The 20,856-nt window shown below is 43.1% G+C and overlaps 1 protein-coding gene across 1 annotated transcript in view; it reads left to right on the plus strand.

Moving 5' to 3' along the window:
• Positions 1–20,856, plus strand: part of LOC120065648 (rho GTPase-activating protein 15-like) — a 56,200-nt gene that overhangs the window by 11,186 nt on the left and 24,158 nt on the right. The window contains exons 5-7 of the mRNA XM_039016712.1: positions 12,774–12,833; positions 13,062–13,184; positions 13,367–13,456. Coding sequence (XP_038872640.1) covers positions 12,774–12,833; positions 13,062–13,184; positions 13,367–13,456 — 273 coding nt within the window. The remainder of the gene's footprint in view (positions 1–12,773; positions 12,834–13,061; positions 13,185–13,366; positions 13,457–20,856) is intronic.

Consider the following 20,856-nt stretch of genomic DNA (forward strand, 5'->3'; position numbering starts at 1 on the left):
GGGTCAGGATGAACCATGAATGGGTGCAGTGGTGAAGCAATGTTTGAGGTCCCGGAACGCCCGGTCAGCAGCAGGGGACCATGTGAACGGAACCTTGGGAGAGGTGAGTGCTGACAGGGGGGAAGCCAGGGTGCTGTAACCCCGGATGTAGTGGTGATAGAAGTCGGTAAACCCCAGTAAACGTTGCAGCTGCACCCTGGACGACGGCTGGGGCCAATCCACCACCGCCCTCACCTTCCCAGAATCCATCTGGACACTCAAAGCAGAGATGATGTACCCCAGAAAGGGGATGGTGGAGCGATGGAACTCGCACTTCTCTGCCTTAACAAACAGCTGGTTCTCCGGGAGGCATTGAAGAACCTGCCGGACGTGGAGCACATGTTCTTGGGGGAGCGGGAGAAGATGAGGATGTCATCAATGTAGAAAATACGAACCGGTTCAACATGTTGCGGAGGACATCATTTACCAGAGCCTGGAACACAGCAGTGTCATAGGTGAGGCAAAATGGCATGACCATTTTGAGTGGTAGCGGGTAACGGTTGTTCACCGTTATGTCATTGAGTCCCAGGTAGTCGATGCACGGGCGAAGGGTCTTGTCCTTTTTCTCCACAAAGAACGACCCTGCGCCGGCGGGAGAAGACGAAGTACGTATAAATCCTGCAGCTAGGGAGTCCCCGATGTAGGTGTCCATAGCCTTGGTCTCCGGTCCCGACAGTGAGTACAGGTGTCCCCGGGACGGACTGGTGCTAGGGAGAAGGTCAATCCCGCAATCATATGGTTGGTGCGGCGGAAGCGAAGTGGCCCGGGCCTTGTTGAACACATGGTGGAGAGGTCCGGGGCACCTTCCGAGCCCCCAGGAAGACGTCCTGGGGTAGGTTGCACTGACTTTAGACACTGGGCGTGGCAGAACGGACTCGTAGACCGTAGACCAGTTGATGAGGGGATTGTGTCACTGGAGCCAGGAGAATCCCAATACCACGGGAATCTGAGGAGACTTGATGAGCAGGAATTGAATAATCTCGCTGTGATTCCCTGACACCCATAGGTTGATGGGAGTGGTAATGTGAGTGACCCGGCCTATAGAGCACCTGTCCAGCGCTCTAACATCCATGGGAGTGGACAAAGGCTGAGTGAGGATGTTCAGCTCGGAAGCCAGGGTAGCATCCAAAAAGCTCTTATCTGCCCCAGAGTCAATGAGGACCCGGAGAGATTGAGACTGGATTCCCCACAGCAGAATGGCATGAAAAGGGGTGTGAGCAAGGGAAGCAGGAAAGTTCTCCCTATGGCCCACCAGAGTACTCGCTTCTACCAGTGAGCCTGACCTTTTTAAAGGACAATAAGACACAAAATGACCAAGAGACCCGCAATACAGACAACTCTTTGTGTTGATCCTGTATTGCCAATGCCGCTGGCGATAGCCCAGCTCTACCTAGTTGCATAGGCTCGGGGAAGCGGTGACTCAGCCGTCTTTGCGACTCTCGGGAAAGGTCGGGAAGCCTCGGGTTCTTTCGGTAACGGGATTGTCGGGGACTTCCGGGATAACTCTGAGGCAAGGTGGAATCCCTGGACATGTGAGGAAGTCGAATTTCCTCTCCCTCCGTCGTTCCTGTAGTTGCCCATCGATTCGGATGGTCAAAGCGATGAGGGAATCGAGATCCGTAGGTAACTCCCAAGCAGAAAGCTCGTCCTTGACCTCCTCCGAGACGCTGTGCAGGAACATATCGAACAGTGCTTCCTTGTTCCAAGCACTCTCCGCTGCCAATGTGCGGAAATCCACCGCATAGTCGGCCACACTGTAGGAGTCCTGCCGAAGCTGGATTAGCTTCCGGGCAGCTTCTCTCCCAGAGAACGGGGCGTAAAAACCTTCTTCACCTCTCCCACGAACCCCTCCAGACTAACGCATATGGCCTGCTGTTGTTCCCATACAGCAGTAGCCCAGGTGAAAGCCCTCCCGTATATCAGTGTCATGAGAGCTATCTTGGAGCTCGAAAATGAGGGCACACTGAGCTAGAAACACCTGACCGGTGCTAAACTCTCTATTGAAGCGTTCCGGGTTGGGTAAACTGGGCTCCCGAGAAGGCAGAGTGGCCGATGAGACGGAGCTGCTAGCAGCTGGGTTACTGAGGGGCTTTGGGGTTAGCACCGTGGTAGACTGCCTCCCAGACAACCCACGGAACTACTCCAGCAAACTGCCCAAAGCCCGGTCATGTCGTTCAGCCAACGTTTGGTCCCCTTCCATAAGGCCACGAAGCAGTTCCTCGTGCCTCCCGATGGTGGCTCCTTGGGAGGAGATGGCATCGCGCAGCTGGCCTGGGTCTGCTGGGTCAGTCATGGCCAGTTCGTACTATCAGGTTTGAGTTTGAAGGTAAGACCCAGATGCAGACTGTGTCGGAGTAACAATGTTCATTACAGCAACAGGGGATGCAAACAACAGGTCAAGGCAGTCAGGGGTCAATAACCAGAGTAGTGGGGGAAAGGTACAGGATGGCAGGCAGGCTCAGGGTCGGTTCAGGCAGAGGTCGGTAATCCAGAGGTGGAGCAAGGGTACAGGACGGCAGGCAGGCTCAGGGTCAGGGGCAGGCATCAAAACATTTACAACAAAGACATATTGACATAGTAAAATAAAAAGAAGTGTGTAAAGGATATTTCATGCTAAAACCCATCATTGTATTCAAGTTGATGGTTTATATTTAGGAAAATGTTTTATAGCTTTGTCATTTCTTTTATATAAAAAAATTATCTTATTTGATTATTTTAAATATTTTACATGTGATAAGGCCACACAGAGTTTCAGAGATAAGATACCTGTGATAATCTGAAGCACCCCAAAAGGCCACTAGATGTCCTCTCATAAAATTCTCCCAAAAACCTGAAAGTTACCAAAATACTGGTAGTAAACTTAGAAAGATTCCAGTAATATACCCATCCTCTGCAATCCTAGGCTGGAGTCAGATTTAGGTGTTTCCTGTCAATTGAAGGTAAAACAGCAATGACACACGTCATTGCCATGAAACCACAGTCATTTCCTTTACCCCCAGTGCACGGCAGATTAAGATACAGGAAACACACGCACACACACAAAAGGATTGTTGCGCAAACATGCATTTAAACATGTGCAGTTCAGTGAACAATGACATTGTTTTGTACTTGAAATAAATCTGTTTGCTGCTCATTTTGTACAAGCTGGACATCCTATTAGCTCTCTGAGATACATTGGAATAGAAATGGTCAAGATGTCACGCAGGGGAGGGGACATTGAGAGGAAACTTCTTCAAATGGGAATCTTTCTGGATCCACAGGCTCACTGTCTCCTCTTGGCCTTAATGAGGAGTTTGACTTGAAACTGTTTTTATAGTTTCAGTATGTAAAAAAAAAAATGTTTATCCTAATTGAATATTATATGTATATTACTGTGAATATTGATCACATTCCCTGTGTATGATCATATATTTTGATACATTGAATGTTAACCTTGTGAAACTATGTTAGAAATTAAAGAATGTTACCTCCTGTTTCAGGAAGTGATGTCAGTGAGTACTGCCCCTATATATAGGACCTTCCACCCCCACCTGGGATATGGATGCCTGATGAAGACCTAAGGGTCGAAACATTCTTAATAAATATCACCTGGGAGCACGAGCAGCAGTGTGCGATGTTTTCCTTTCTGTTTTCCATTGTTTTGTAGTTGAACATGAATCCAGCCTCTCTCTTGATATTTTTAGTATTTATAGAGATGCAGTATTAGGTGCTATTACAAAACTAGTTTATTTATTAAAAAACGAGTTTGTCCTCAGTGCTCAGAATGTTAGACCTCAGTGCATTCCCCTGGAGTACACTACTGACACAGCAGTCGTAGGTGTCCGTGTGTGTGTGCGTGTCCGTGCGCGTGCGTGTCTTATACAGTATAATCCAGGGGTTTCCAAAATGTTTTGACCTGTGACCCTATTTTGATATTTAAAAGAAATTGTGACCCCACCATGTAAAAAAAAAGGGATGTAATCAATGGCCAATGTTGACTTTTTAATTGGGGCAATGACAGTCTATTACAAACATTGGTGTGTACTCATGGATGCCAAGGGAAGCCAGGCTTCCCCAAATATTTGACCAATAAAAAAATGATAATATAGAAAATAATGAATCTTTCGTCTCTCTGTGTTTTCATAATTTCCCGTCAATTCGCAATTGACTGAATCTCACCGGAGAAATCACCAGAGCGAAGGAAACAGCACCCCTCTGTCTCGGTATGTGTAGCCCATGTATCTGATGCAGTCTGAACCAAAAGAGTATGACATGTTGCAGTCGTAGTGTTTGATTGATTGATGTCAGCCTTTCTTGATAAGAAAAGTATTAAAGAATTAGCCAATCAGCGTTGAGCTGAGCTCAACTGTGGGTTGTCCTAGTGCTGCAGATGGGGATTTTGGACTTGTGGTTTTGACTTAATTCTCTGTACAGGCTAATGATTATGACAGCGATTCTGATCTAACCATAAATTATGATGTTGTGCCACTGGCCTGAGACAATTGAAGTTCAATATGTAGCCTAGATGTAGCCTAGACCTTTTAGGCTCATGTTAACTAGTTAGCTAACTTAGCTGGTTAATTGTTGCCAATGTGAGAAAGTTAGGCTAGAAAGTGTTTTAGCTAGGTAGCCTATGACAACAAAAACAAAAAGTGTACTGTATAACAGAGCTGTAAACCGTTTTGCCAACATGGAAGAGAGGATGGCATTGGCTTTTACTTGCGCGCACACACACACCACATTAGCAACACTGTATCTTTTTGGGGGGGGTTCTTTTAAGTTTGTTTCAGTGTATTCAACTAAGCATATATAGCCTTGTTGATTTGATGATATTTAAATGCTTAAGTTGAGATGGTACTGAAATAGCAGAGGGAGTGCTCCTGTTGTCTTTGTGCTGACTTGAGTTAACTCCTTGGTTCTAAATCAGTTGTTCTTTAGTCAACTGTCTTGAACATAAACTTGCTTGACCATGTTGCAAGTCGTATACTGGTTTGTCACATGCAGTCTTTGCTTTGTGGACATCACCAGACAGAAGTCCACTTGTTAATTGCAGGCGTTATGGCAGGTTGCCTATTTGAAATGCACTGGATGAGGTAGGAGTTGATACAGGTGCCGGTATCCCAGTTAGAGGACAAGGATAAGGAGAGAGACTTGGGGTTTCGTGCAATTAAAGGGACAGTTAACCAAAAAAGTTTGAGAAATATTAGAGCCTGTTCTACAGCCGCACCCAAGAGCAGTCTCTCTTCTAGTTTCGCTTTTGATCCACCTGGTTTGATCTTGACCTCACACAGATCTCATCTTGACCCTACCTCAGACGGGCCACTGGTCTGGGAAGGGTCGATGTTAGCCCGTAAGTGGTCAGCCAGGATTTCTATGGCACCAGCTCCATCGACCAACAAGACCACTGTCAGCATAGATGGCTTGGGGCAGAGAGCTGTTGCACCTCCCCATGAGGAGCACATTGGGAGTGACTGGGTCTGGTCAGGCAGAGGCACCATGGGTGGTTGTTTTGGAGGAGGGCGGCGTGCCTGAATTGCAATTGGAGGAAGGAGGTATGGTTTGCCATCTGTCGGAACACTGAGGATCTGACCCCCCTGTCACTGGAGGATAAGGAGTTGGCTTGTACGCCATAGGAAGGGGCCTTGGAGGGAGAGAACCTTTGTGGAACAAGAGCAAAACCAGCAGAGACTGATTTTGGGGACGGCTATAGAAAACTCTCATTGTTTTCACACTTTTTTGTTAACTGTCCCTTTTACTACAGGCACCTCTGAGACATAGAGATGTGTCGAGATCCCTATGTATCAGTCCTCAAATGGCGCTGCCCATGTTGTACAGGCTTCCTTGATGTATAGTTTGAAAGCTCAGTACCACTGGTTCACCCTCTAACCCAAGGTAGTAGGCAGCAGCAGGGAGAATGATGGAACGTTCAGAGCCGTCATTTGGAATGGCATATGTCTCCATCGCCTCCTCGCCATGACGTAGGATGACTCTGACCACTTTTAACATCACTCGTGGTGACGGTTTGGACAGTCAAGGTAAAGGAACCCCATTTCGGCTTTGTCGGTGCTGACCAGAAGGACGATCCTGAAGAACTCGAGACATGAGCCTAGGAAGTGTTCTTCCCCTTCACAGTAAGGACAATAGAATTTAAACTTGTTTGTTCTGGTTTAATTTGCTGCTTACCACGAGGAGAGCTTGTTTGTAGTCACGTTCACTGGTCAGGAACTTGTTAGTCGTACCCAGGCGCAGTGGTTCTTTCCAGTTAACCTCCCTCTTGTCCTGGTAGAGAACAGAAGCTGTCTAGGAGAGTCTTCTGGTCCTTGCTTTCACCTGCAACCAGTCAGACAGGTTCTGGAGGGTATAGGGTTTTGGCTACTCCATGTCCTATAATAGTTTTCAATCAACCCATCATGGCAGTTTACCCAGCAACCAGTCTACAAGTGTGAACCACACTTGAGCTCAGCATCCTGGTAACCTTCCAATGTCCGCAGCATGCGGACAGAGCGAATGGATGGAGAGAGCGAATGGATGGAGAGAGCAAATTCTTGGAAGGCTGTGTCATCTCCTACCCTCACATGTAACACATTGAGGATGTTGCCAATATCACTCTGCATAAGCTGATGGGGCTGTCCATACTTGGCATCCAGGGCATTGAGAGCTGAGGTGTATGGCCTGGTGTTGTACATGTATGAATTTGCCCGTTCCTGTGCTCTTTCTGTGCTCTCGGCACTTAAAACTATTATTTTCTGAGATTAGGTTATGTAGGGGTAAAAGTCATTGTCTCTCAAATGGGCTGGGGGCTGTTTCCCCCTCATGCTCTTTCCAACCAAAACATGCTCCTCTTCAGGCCTAGCTCCTGCTGGATGTGTGCTTGCTGCAATTTGCTGTGAAGACAGGGAAGGTTCCACTTGCTTGCATCTCACATATGCCGGGCCCAGCTCTGGAGGAGTCAGGCTGAGGGTTGCCATTGAGGGTGAGATCCCCATCCATGGGAACACCTACAGTATATCCGGCTCGACGGACCACTTGTTATGGCACTAAACTAAAAGACAAAGAAACTCAGGTATTTCACTTTTTTTTTTAAATTGAACCTTTGTTTAATTAGGCAAGTCAGTTAAGAACAAATTCTTATTTATAATGACAGCCTACCCCGGCCAAAGCCTAACCCGGACGATGACGACGCTGGGCCAATTGTGCGCCGCCCCGTGGGACTCCCAATCATGGCCAGTTGTGATACAAAACGGAGTTTAAATGTAGTTGGCTAAGGTGTATGTAAACTTCCGCCTTCAACTGTATGTGTAGTTGGATTTATTCCTCCACTGTCTGACTGTTGTATTTTGTTGCCACGGCCTTATTGTATATCATGGTGGCGTATGAAGGAATGGGTTATAGAGCAAACAACGCAATTATCACAACATGGGTTGTAATATGGCTTTTTTACTGGCTTGGCTTCCTCAGTGATTTTACCCACACACCGCTACTGATTACAAATCAGTCTGAGAGGTTTTTTTGACAGTATTTCAATCTGAAGGAAGAATGGTTTGAATTGACTGAAATGCATCAGAAACGTATTGGGAAGTTCAGAAGATCATCAGGCAATAATGGTGTATGATCTTCTGTGTAGAAAAGCACATTATCATTGAATATGTTCTTTTAGCCCCAGTCTGAATTAGTGCCGAGCAGTGGCGATTTTAAATTAGAAAATCTTTGTGAGGCAATAAAAAAATGGCATGCATGCCAGCAAAGCCCCTACACAACACAATACTAAACAATACATTAATTGCACTTTAACGGTGACAAACGGTGCCCACAAACTGTTAGGGCCTACATAAAGCTGTCCCGACAGCAGAGTCCCAAAAGCAGTCCCAACACCTTACCACTGCTACAACTGGCTATCAGTGGAGCCTTGTCTGTCAACGAAACAGTTAATTCAGCCTCATTTACTACCTTTAAAAAAAACAAATGGGGTTTCTACTCACAATTGAGATTTACAAACTATGGCATAAGGGAACGACAAGTGGATAAGAGGTAATCCGTACTTTGGATAAAGACATTATTGAGCGAGCTAGGACGGACGTAGTCAATAACTATTTGTTCAACACTTTTGAAATGTACAGCAACAGAATTCCGAACATGGGCCGCTCTTACAGTGTTCTCCCTGTACACCAAGTCAGAATCATAAGATAAATAGAGGGGGAATATAAGCAGACAATGAAAGCTCTTATAATATTCGATGATTACATTTCTCAAAAACAAGTTATAGACTACATGTGCACCACCAAGTCAGAACAGTAGGTGAAATTTAGAGGTGAAAATAGACCAAATTATTGGGGTGAGGCACATGGGCTACTAACAGCTTACGATACAGCATACACTTACTATTGCTTTTTAAGCTACAGTACAAAAGTATCCACCCCCCTTGGCATTTTTCCAATTTTCTTGCCTTTACAACCTGGAATTAAAATAGATTTTGGGGGGGGGGTTTGTATGATTTGATTTACACAACATGCCTACCACTTTGAAGATGCAACATATTTTTTATTGTGAAACAAACAAGAAATAAGACAAAACACCTGAAAAATTGAGCGTGCATAACTATTCACCCCTCCAAAGTCAATACTTTGTAGAGCCACTGTTTGCAACAAGTACAGCTGCAAGTCTCTTGTGATATGTCTCTATAAGCTTGGCACATCTAGCCACTGGGATTTTTGCCCATTCTTCAAGGCAAAACTGCTCCAGCTCCTTGAAGTTGGATGGGTTCCTGCTGGTGTACAGCAATCTTTAAGTCATACCACAGATTCTCAATTGGATTGAGGTCTGGGCTTTGACTAGGCCATTCCAAGACATTTAAATGTTTCCCGTTAAACCACTCAAGTGTTGCTTTAGCAGTATGCTGGAAGGTGAACCTCAGTCTCAGTCTCAAATCTCTGGAAGACTGAAACAGGTTTCCCTCAAGAATTTACCTGTATTTAGCACCATCCATCATTCCTTCAATTCTGACCAGTTTCCCAGTCCCTGCCGATGAAAAACATCCCCACATTATGATGCTGCCGCCACCATGCTTCACTGTGGGAATGGTGTTCTCGGGGTGATGGGTTTGTGCCAGACATAGCGTTTTCCTTGATGGCCAAAAAGCTCAATTTTAGTCTCATCTGACCAGAGTACCTCCTTCCATATGTTTGGGGAGTCTCCCATATGCCTTTTGGGAGACGTTTGGTGTTTGCTTATTTTTTTCTTTCAGCAATGGCTTTTTTCTGGCCACTCTTCCATAAAGCTCAGCTCTGTGGAGTGTATGGCTATGGACAGATACTCCAATCTCCACTGTGGCGCTTTGAAGCTCCTTCAGGGTTATCTTTGGTCTCTTTGTTGCCTCTCTGATTAATGCCCTCCTTGCCTGGTCCATGAGTTTTGGTGGGCGGCCCTCTCTTGGCAGGTTTGTTGTGGTGCCATATTTTTTCCATTTTTTAATAATGGATTTAAATGGTGCTCCGTAGGATGTTCAAAGTTTCTGATATTTTTTTTATAACCCAACCCTGTTCTGTACTTCTCCACAACTTTGTCCCTGACCTGCTTGGAGAGCTCCTTGGTCTTCATGGTGCCGCTTGCTTGGTGGTGCCCCTTAGTGGTGTTGCAGACTCTGGGCCTTTCAGAACAGGTGTGTATATATACTGAGATCAAATCAAATCAAATTTCTTGTGACAGATCATGTGACATTTAGAGTGCCGACAGGTGGACTTTATATAATTAATTATGTGACTTCTGAAGGTAATTGGTTGCACCACATCTTATTTTGTGTATGTCCATTACATGAAATCGAAATAAAAATCCATTTAAATTACAGGTTATAATGCAATAAAATAAGAAAAACGCCAATACCTTTGCAAGGCACTGTACAGTATGCATATCTCCCTGGCATATTACATCATTTATGCAGCAGCATACAATACATTTTTGGACTCACCTTGTTGTGCTGTGCTCTCTTGAACAGGAAGGTGGCGTGGTGGTCCTTCGTGGGCAAATTTTGTCATCAAACTTTGTCATCAAAGTCTGAAATTCTCTGGCGAGCGTCTGCCTAGCCAAGAGCTAAAATAGAACTTGTTTGTATTTGTGACGCTCGATGCGCAGCAAGTCCTGCCTCTCCCATCTCCTCATTGGTTTTTAGGAGCATGTACCCACGTGGGTGATTGAAAGATGAACTGAGGTCCACACTCCATCCCAGTTGGTTGTGGTAATGTACCTTAAAGTTGGTAGCCAACCGCCATATAAAGTCCAAAAAAGAAGAAGAAGCCTGAAGGAGGTAGAGATTACTAGAAACGAACTCGGTTTACCGTTTTATCTGTGGATTAATTGTTGGGGTAGAGGACCTTGTGCATTTCAGTTAAAATAACAACCCAATGTTTATATCCCAAGACAGATCAGCTAGCATCAGCAAGCTAACTAGCTAAATTGCCATAAATGTTTAATGCTTTTCGACCTGTCCCCAAATTAATATAGTTGGTTCAGAGTTTGTTTTGATATTTCAACCTGCATGTCCTGATCGTGTCTGATGTGGGGGGACAAAATCAACATGTGTGTGATGGTGCGTGCGGTCTGGTCAGCATGCTAGACTTGGACGGTGATGTGTGTCCCCATGAGTGACAAAATACTGAGCCAATCATGGCGCAACACTCCATATTTTCTGCTGGCTTGCCCCACCACCACAGAAAGCACTGAGCTAGGCTGAAACACCTGCATTTTGGAGCTGCCTTACTCAAGAAAACAAAAAAGAGACCATGTTTGTATGCGGCTTTATTAACTCAATGATATATATATTATTTACATTGTTTCCAAACTGACATGTGACATGTAGTAATGCCTAAATAACATGCAAAACAGGAAAGCCCCCCTAAAAAATGTGACAAGCATTCCCCCCTAAAAAATGTGGGGCTCAAAACATGAATGACGGGTAACCATTGGTGCCTGGCCTTGTCCATTCTGTTCTAATGAGTCCTGTACGGCTTGTGGGCATTGTAGAGGGAAACAGACACATAATGTACTTGTTCCTGAGTCTTATCTTTAAGTGATGTGGTCATAATATTTTGTAGCTTAAAACTTCTATGGGATAGGGGGCGGTATTTAGACGTCCGGATGAAAAGCATGCCCAATGTAAACATACTGTTACTCAGGCCCAGAAGCTAGGATATGCATATAATTGGTAGATTTGGATAGAAAACACTCTAAAGTTTATAAAACTGGTAAAATAATGTCTGTGAGTATAACGGAACGGATATGGCAGGTGAAACCCCGAGGAAAAACCATCCCAAAAAAAAGAAATTCATCCTACCACTGATTTCAATGGCTGGCACTTTTATAATAAGGCGAAATCGTGCCCGATTGCAGTGCCTAGGGCTTCCACTAGATGTCAAGAGTCTTTAGAAAGAGTTTCAGGCTGATTTTTGGAACAATTAGCCAGAAATTGTAGTTTTTCTAGGTGGCTCACATTTTGGCTGTAGTGTTTCCAAGCGCGTGGAAGAGAGCGCGTTCTTTGGTATTTTTCTCCGGTAAAGACAATAACGATTCTCAGTCTTAAATTTGATTGTTTATTTGCGTATTAGGGTACCTATTGTTTGATTATAAATGTTGATTGACTTGTTTGGATGAGTTTATTGGTAACGTTTGGGATTCATTTTGTATGCATTTTGAAGGAGGGAAACCGAATGGATTATTGACTGAAGCGCGCCAGCTAAACTGAGTTTTTATGGATATAAAGAAGGACTTTATCGAACAAAATCTTCAAAGGTAAGGCATATATTATATTGCTATTTCTGACTTTCGTGTCGCAACTCCCTGGTTGAAAATGATTTGTTATGCATTTGTGTTTGCTTTCGCCGTAAAGCCTTTTTGAAATCTGACACAGCGGCTGGATTAACAACAAGTTTAGCTTTATTTTGATGTGTTGCACTTGTGATTTCATGAAAGTTTAATATTTATAGTAATTTAATTTGAATTTGGCGCTCTGGAAATTGTCGAAATGGGACAATAGCGTCCCACTGATCCGCAAGATTAAACGGTTGAAAAGATAGAGACACATCTGTAGGAAGAAAACTGAACCTACTCTGTTTATTATAACTGCGTCTAGAGGCTACTGACATAACCCCAGTCTTCAAATCCCCCTAGTTTAGGAAACAGTGTTGTATCTATAGGTTGCACATGTCACTCAGCCCCAGCTGTCATTAGTAGAAAGACTATAGTTATGTAACACGGGGTGTGGGGAGGGGGGGGGGAGCGTTAAAGCTGCATTGTATTTTTTATTCATTTTACCAGGCAAGTCAGTTAAGAACAAATTCTTATTTTCAATGACGGCCTAGGAACAGTGGGTTAACCGTCTTGTTCAGGAGCAGAACAACAGGTTTTTAACTTGTCAGCTCGGGGATTCGATCTTGCAATTTTTCAGTTACTAGTCCAACGCTCTAACCGCTAGGCTACCTGCAACCCCAGGTAGCCTAGCCTCATCATCACTACAGCGTCATCATCACTATAGCCTCAACATCACTATCGCTTCATCATCACTATAGCTTTCATGGAAAGATGATTTTCCATATGATGTTCCTTACTTCTCAATCTATTTCAGTGCAATAGATGGCTTCCTATATCCTACGTTACATGATGTACCCGTTCACTAGAGTTAGTAGACATTGGTGACCTTGAGGTTTTCCATAAGCCACGTTTTCATGTTGATGTGGACGGGTTCTCCTCTCTACTCTGCCCTACATCAGGTAAAGAGGCGGAGCCAAGCAGAACCCCCCAGTCCTGCCCCTGGTCAGCGACCACTACAGGTGATTTTTGTTTGTTTATTTCACCATTTGATTCTGATGGAGGCCAAAAACGTAATGTTTTTTTAAAATCTAAAATAATCTAACTAATATGTTTTTAGGTTTGAGTGAGAGTTCCTTTCAAACCGTTTCTTTTTTAAAAATCACATAGCCAACACAACGTGCCTACATGATATCATAGAGGATGACACACACAAAAGTAATACACTTATTTCCATTGTGGCTCTGCAGGTGCTGGACCTATGGGAGCAGTACTCGGACCCCACCACAGGGCGATGCTTCTATGCAAACACCGTTACCAAGGAGAGGTCTTGGAAACCCCCCCGCAGAGCCCGCGAACGCACCCCCAGCCGGGTAACAGACATAATAGAACGTAGGGTCTTATGTTAATAAGAACAGCCCACTTATTGTTAAACAGTACTATTTTTGGGGATAATAGTCTACCTATCAACACTGATGTTAGTATTGCTAGCGATGAAAGATGGTGGGACAGATGTACGTTGAAACTAACACCTATTCTCTCTTCCCTGCTATAGGCTAGTCCGATGCAGCCACAGACATTTCCACAGGACACCAACAACCTGTCATTACCCATCCCAGGCACAGGAAATGGCAACATGCACAGGGTAGGCCCACCTACAGGCTCTGTTTCCTGTCACACGGTATCTGTCCTAATGTCTATACAAATGGTTACAATTTCAACCGTATGTATGGCATGCACTGGGTAATGATCTTCATTTGATTTCTTGTGGCCTATAGCAGTATGCCTGAAGACACCGAGAGGCTTCAGAGGAGAAGTGGTGTACTCTATCACTGAGGATGTGTTATCTTGTCACATATGTTATCATCACAGAATCAGAGCACCACTGTATCAATACATAGAGATGTACTTTTGACTGGCTTAACGCCACTCTACCCTATTTCCTGCTAGAGTATTCTAGCTACACACACAAGATTGCGTTATCACAGAATCATTACACAGATAAATATCTCCATATACAGATGTACAGCTGGCTAAGTTAGTGTCACTCAACCCTACTACAGTATCATTACATAGACATACAGAACATTAAGAGCACCTGCTCTTTCCATGACATCGACTGACCAGGCGAATCAAATCGAATCAAATTGTATTTGTCACATTTGTCACATTTCACCTTACAGTGAAATGCTTACTTACAAGCCCTTAACCAACCATGCAGTTTTAAGACAAAATAAGTGTTGAGGAAGAAATAGATAAGTAAAAAATAACAGTAACAAATAATTAAAGAGCAGCAGTAATACAACAATAGCGAGGCTATGTACAAGGGGTACCGGTACAGATTCAATGTGCGGGGGCACCGGTTAGTCAAGGTAGGTGAACGATATGATCCCTTATTGATGTCACTTGTTATTCTATTTCTATGAAAGTCACTCTACCATACTTCTTGGTCGCCAGTGTAGGCCGTCTCGTCTCAGACAACATTGCTCAGAAGCAGAGAAACAGAATAGGGGTGCTGATCTAGGATCCGTTTTTCCTTTTGAGATCATAATGAAAAACATCCTAGATCAGCACTCCTACTCTGAGCCTTTTTGAATGTAGCACCATCTAGGGCTCAGAGCCAGAATTACACCTCATGTTCGAGATTAGTGTTAGAGAGACTAAAATAAAAAAAGGGATTATTAACTAGTAACTTGTGATTTAGATACGTTCATCGAAAACCCGCAGTTCTCTTTCTCTGCATGCGGGGGCAGTCAAGTCATTTGGACCAGTGGGGCCAAATTTGTCCATATTCTTTAGGCTACCCGTTTAACTCTATCCATTGTCACATAATGAAAGGTGTGAAACCGCATAATAGGCTTCCGTTTGTGTTTCCCTGGCTGAGCTGATGAGGGCCTTCAGAGGACATCTTAAGGTTTCTAGCGATCCTAAGGTCAGTTCAATCGAGGCCTGGGGTGGTCTAGCAATTAGAACATCTGCCTTCAGCATGCACATATAGGCCTACCGTGTCAGTGTGGGTTTGATTCCGGCCCATGCCCTTCTGGCAAAAAATAACTCAATCCCCCCAATTGCCTTGATTTAGTTGTACATTTCAAAAATGGGCAGTCCCAGATAGGTGCAGTGAAATGTGTTGTTTTACAGGTCAGCCATCGTAGTACGGCAACCCTGGAACAAATTAGGTTTAAGTGCCTTGCTCAAGGGCACATAGACAGATTGTTCACCTTGTCGGCTTGGGTATTCAAACCAGAGACCTTTCGGTGACTGGCGCCAACTCTCTAACCGCAAGGCTTCCTGACGACTTTCATCCCTGTCACGGCCGTTGAAAGAAGAGGTCCAAGGCGCAGCGTGATGAGCGTACATTTTCTTTTTATTTGAAAAAGACGCCGAACAAAACAATAAACACTACAAAACAAACTGTGAAGCTAAAGGCTATGTGCCATAAACAAAGTAAACTTCCCACAAAGACAGGTGGGAAAAAGGGCTACCTAAGTATGGTTCTCAATCAGAGACAACGATAGACAGCTGTCCCTGATTGAGAACCCTACCCGGCCAAAACATAGAAATACAAATAATAAAACATAGAATACCCACCCCAACTCACACCCTGACTAAACCAAAATAGAGACATAAAAAGGATCTCTAAGGTCAGGGCGTGACAATCCCAATCTAGATAAGAAATTACCATTACAGACACTTTTATTTTAAAGACAGTTGTATTTAATGGATAACGTAAATAGCAAACAAATAAAATTGTGACAGTATGCCACACCAACGATAGTTTCCATTCATACAAAGTGTCGGATAAATTGCCACAGTGGATTTGCTGTGGTAAATGAGGAATGCTTGTCAAATAGATAAATTGCTCTTAGTCTGTTCAAAAAGGACTAAGTTGTTTCGATGATAATACCAACCAGAGGGCAAACATACACTGTATATACAAAAGTATGTGGACACCCCTTCAAATTAGTGGATTCTGCTATTTCAGCCACACACCTTTCCTGTTTAGCATGACAATGCCCTCGTGCACAAAGCAAGGTCCATACAGAAATGTTTGTCAGGATCGATTTGGAAGAACTTGACTGGCCTGCACAGAGCCCTGACCTCAACTCCATCGAACACCTTTGGGCTGAATTGGAACGCCGTCTGGGAGCCAGGCACATAATGAAAGGCGTGAAAAACAATAATAGGCGATTGTTTGTGTTACCTGGCTATTGTTGCTTTCTGTGCGTGTTATTTTAATCAATTTAGCCTACCTTGTATTATTTATAATCATATGTTATCCTCTAATTCCTCCCAAACCCGGATCCGGGAGCACCCCCATCAGTAAAAAAGCTGACTAGCATAGCCTAGCATAGCGTCACAAGTAAATACTAGCATCTAAATATCATTAAATCACAAGTCCAAGACACCAGATGAAAGATACACATCTTGTGAATCCAGCCATCATTTCTGATTTTTAAAATGTTTTACAGGGAAGACACAATATGTAAATCTATTAGCTAACCACGTTAGCAAAAGACACCACTTTTTTACTGCATCAGTAGCTATCACAAATTCGACCAAATAAAGATATAAATAGCCATTAACCAAGAAACAACTTCATCAGATGACAGTCTGATAACATATTTATTGTATAGCATATGTTTTGTTAGAAAAATGTGCATATTTCAGGTATAAATCATAGTTTACCATTGCAGTCACCATCACAACTCTCACCAAAGCGACTAGAATAACTACAGAGAGCAACGTGAATTACCTAAATACTCATCATAAAACATTTCTGAAAAATACACAGCGTACAGCAAATGAAAGACAAACATCTTGTGAATCCAGCCAATATTTCAGATTTTTTAAGTGTTTTACAGCGAAAACACAATATAGCATTATATTAGCTTACCACAATAGCCAGAAACACAACACCATTTACCAGCAGCAAAGGTTAGCGATCGTAACAAGCAAGCAAAAGATATATAATTTTTGACTAACCTTCATAAACTTCTTCAGATGACAGTCCTGTAACATCATATTACACAATGCATATAGGGTTTGTTCGAAAATGTGCATATGTAGCGGCACAAATCGTGGTTATACAATGTGAGTAGTGGCCAAACTTCAAGCAATCTGTCCGGCGCCATCTTGGAGAGGCACCTAATCTAATCGATAACTATTCATAAACTTGACTAAAAAATACAGGTTGGACAGCAAATGAAAGATACATTAGTTCTTAATGCAACCGCTGTGTTAGATTTTTAAAATTAACGTTACTGCGCATACAGCGTGCGCTAAAGCGAGACCGCACCGAAATTCATGGCGGAATTATTGTTTAACATTTGTCAACATAAATACGAATTAACAGCATAAAGACTTCTTACTATTTGACGAGCTTCCATCAGAATCTTGGGCAAGGTGTCCTTTCTCCAGAACAATCGTCTTTTGGTTGAAAGATGTCCTCTTCTCCTGTAGATTTAGCAGCTAACGCTAGCTATGTGCAGGAGAGGTGTCCAACTCGTGATAGCGCGTAACAAAGTAATTCCAGAAAATCGCAATAAACTGATATAAACTGCTATAAGTCGGTTTAAATTAACTACCTTATGATGTCTTTAACACCTATAACGAATAAAAACATGACCGGATATATCTAAGGCCTATAACCGGAGCGTTTTAGAGCCACAGCCAGATGTCCTCCCTGCGTCAGAGCGAAGTGAAAAAAGGCAGGACACTTTGTTCCGAGGTCTTTTATAACCTCTCAGTTCTGCCTAGCAACCCCATTTCAACTCTCACTATTCGCTGACACCCAAGGGAAGACGTATGCAGTGCATCTCAACCAATAGAAGACAGGCAGATTTATAAACAAATCTCAGAACAGCTTGCAGATTTCTGCATTCTCACATCCTCATAGGAAAAATGCTCTAACTCGAGTTCTGTTTCACTCACAGATATAATTCAAACGGTTTTAGAAACTAGAGAGTGTTTTCTATCCAATAGTAATAATAATATGCATATTGTACGAGCAAGAATTGAGTACGAGGCAGTTTAATTTGGGAACGAAATTATTACAAAGTGCAAATAGCACCCCCTATTGAGAAGAAGTTATGTTGGACGTGTGCTAACAATCTAATTGTTATTTGTCCAATGATTTATTATTTCTTTCAAGTATTTTTTAAGGATTAGGGCAGTCCCACTCCTTTCGTAATTGTTTTGCTTTTATTGAAGAGATAGAAAAGTGTTGGAAAAACAGGCAAGATAGGGGAGGGTTAGTCAAAGGGCAGTGGCCCGGATTCAAACCTTTACCTACTCCACTAGCTGTAACCGCTCGAACACACAGGCACTGAGGCCACCAATAATTAATTATGCCTGTTGCTTGCATTGAATACATAATAAAACAATTTTTTTTTTTTTTTTTAAAGATTTGAATATCGAAACAAATATTTTGAATCGCCACTAGGGAGCAGCTGGAAGCGGTGTTTGTATACAATGCACACACCTTACCTACATTCTACTTTATGTAAGGGCGCATTGGCCATCTAGCAATTCAGACAAATGCCAGACCATTTTTTAGTTGGGTGGGCTGATCGAAATTGACACACACAATGAACATATATATATATTTAAAGAAATATGAAAAAGTTGACATGGCCATTGGCCCATGTTATTCTAATCTATAATGAGCCATTGGCTGATCAGTGCAGGAAACCCTTCTAGATCAGTGGGCAACGGACGACACGGTTTTCTCATAGGATGAGCTGAGGTCACGCAAACTTGCGTTCAAAGTCAAACGGGACATCAGCAAAGAGACCTGCTCCGACTGTCATCTCTTAGACAGCCATGATCATGGATTGTAAAAAAAAAAATGAAAAGGATGCCTATAAACATAGAATTAGCACATTCTACATTGTCACCTTACTCAAAATGTTATATTTTTGAGGCTGCTAAAACCATGATTTGGTCAACAGTAACATGCATTATCCTTATGATTCTTGTAATGAAAGGTTCTGCCCCTTTGCCTCTTACGCTGTGATGAGCAAGCCACTCTCCTCTACCCCCAAGCACTCAAGAGAAAAATGCAATTGTGGAAAAAACACAGAGTTGGAAGCTTCGTTCCCTTCCGCCTGTCAAAAAGAAAAGAGGAGGGTCTCAGCTTTCTGTAGGTACCATTTTTATTTCTCATCTCGCAATATTCAGCTTAATACCAACTATTTTACAACCAAGATATGATATGGCTTTGAGATATGGAAATGCACACCGGCCTATAGGTCTCATAGGTAGTAGCCTACGACTGCATTTTTTTTTTTAGGACATTACATTTACTGTTGGATGAATACCTGGCTACTAGCAGTGGGTAGCCTATTACATTTAGAGATAGTAATTTAGTTAATGTGTTGAGTTTCCACTTCCTCAGGTGTTGACCACAAATTAAATAGCCTATGATATTAGTTAGCGCACATAAGATGTATGTAATTCAGATCTATTGAACAAAACAAAACAAAAATAATTCTGGAGTCCTATTGTCACGATCGTCTTTATGTGGAAGAGAGGACCAAGGCGCAGCGTGATACGAATACATCTTCCTTTTTATTGAGAGAAGATGAACACGAAACGAAACACTTTCACAAACTAACAAAAACAACCGTGAAGCTACAAAACAAAAGTGCAGACACACGCTACTAATGTTTAGACATAGACAATTACCCACAACCTGTCTAATGCCTATGGCTGCCTTAAATATGGCTCCCAATCAGAGACAACGATAGACAGCTGTCTCTGATTGAGAACCACTCAGGCAACCATAGACATACCTAAACACCTACACTGAACACAACCCCATAAATTCTACCAAAACCCCCTAGACACTACAAACACCCTCGACTAGACAAAAACACACAAACATCCCCCATGTCACACCCTGACCTAACTAAAATAATAAAGAAAACAAAGATAACTAAGGCCAGGGCTTGACACCTATTTGAACAGTAAAATATAGCAACAACAGTCATGAATTTTGGATGGACAATTATTGACTATCACTGGATTAGGTTGCACATCAAAATATCTTGAGTGATGGATTCCTGCTTGGATGTGTCAGATGAAACCAGGTATTTCTTGAAGACCCCAGTAGCCTATTTATTACATTTCTTAATAAAGCATCATGAATGACTTCATAAAATGATTACTCATGGGTTGATGCCACCAACTGTAAAAGTTAATGGCACCAGTGAAAAATGTAAGTCTGGACTCCTGTAGTAACCAGGTGTTGATTCAGAGGAACACATATGACAGACACTAATTTGCGATATAGCCCAAGTCGTTAGTTTGGCTTTTATAACGTATAAGGCTTAAGCAGACAGGACAGGACAGGACAGGACAGGACAGGACAGGACAGGACAGACAGACAGACAGACAGACAGACAGACAGACAGACAGAGAACAAGAAGAAGCACAGAGTGACAGCAGAGAAGATGCTGAGATAGATAGACAGCACAAGAGGCACAGTTATAGTGGTGAGTGGTATCTTCAGTGGGGTTTTTACAAATTTTATTTGTTATAAACACGAGCTGGTTAAAAAAAAGGAGAACCACCATGTCTCACTAGTCATTGGTACAGAAATGGTTTGGAAACGCTTTACTCTACTGTCAATGTTACGTATCAGCACTACTACCTGTGTCTAAGTTTGGTGTGTGTGTATAGCTGGTTGCCTGCCAGGGGCAGGCGGGGTGTGAGGGGGGTGTGAGCTGCACAGTGACATGGGCTGGTGTGGATAAAATTCCAGGGCGGAATTCTTGTCCCAGTCCGCGCCTGAGGCTACGTGCAGGCTACAGCGTCTTGTGTGAATTCTTATGTGGATTATGATAAATTGACGTATTTGTAGGGGGTAGATGTATTTTTCGTTGGGCAAAATCAGGGCAATTGTTTTATTGTATGTTGAAGGAAAACAATAGGTAGAATAAACTATAGGTTTCCTCAGTGCTTGTGTGTCCAGTGGTTACAGTCACTGACTCCGGCACACATATGCCAGCGTCGGCATGGGTTCATATCAGGCCCCCTGCC

The sequence above is a fragment of the Salvelinus namaycush genome, chromosome 20 (assembly GCF_016432855.1).
Source record: "Salvelinus namaycush isolate Seneca chromosome 20, SaNama_1.0, whole genome shotgun sequence".
In the NCBI taxonomy this organism is placed as follows: domain Eukaryota; kingdom Metazoa; phylum Chordata; class Actinopteri; order Salmoniformes; family Salmonidae; genus Salvelinus; species Salvelinus namaycush.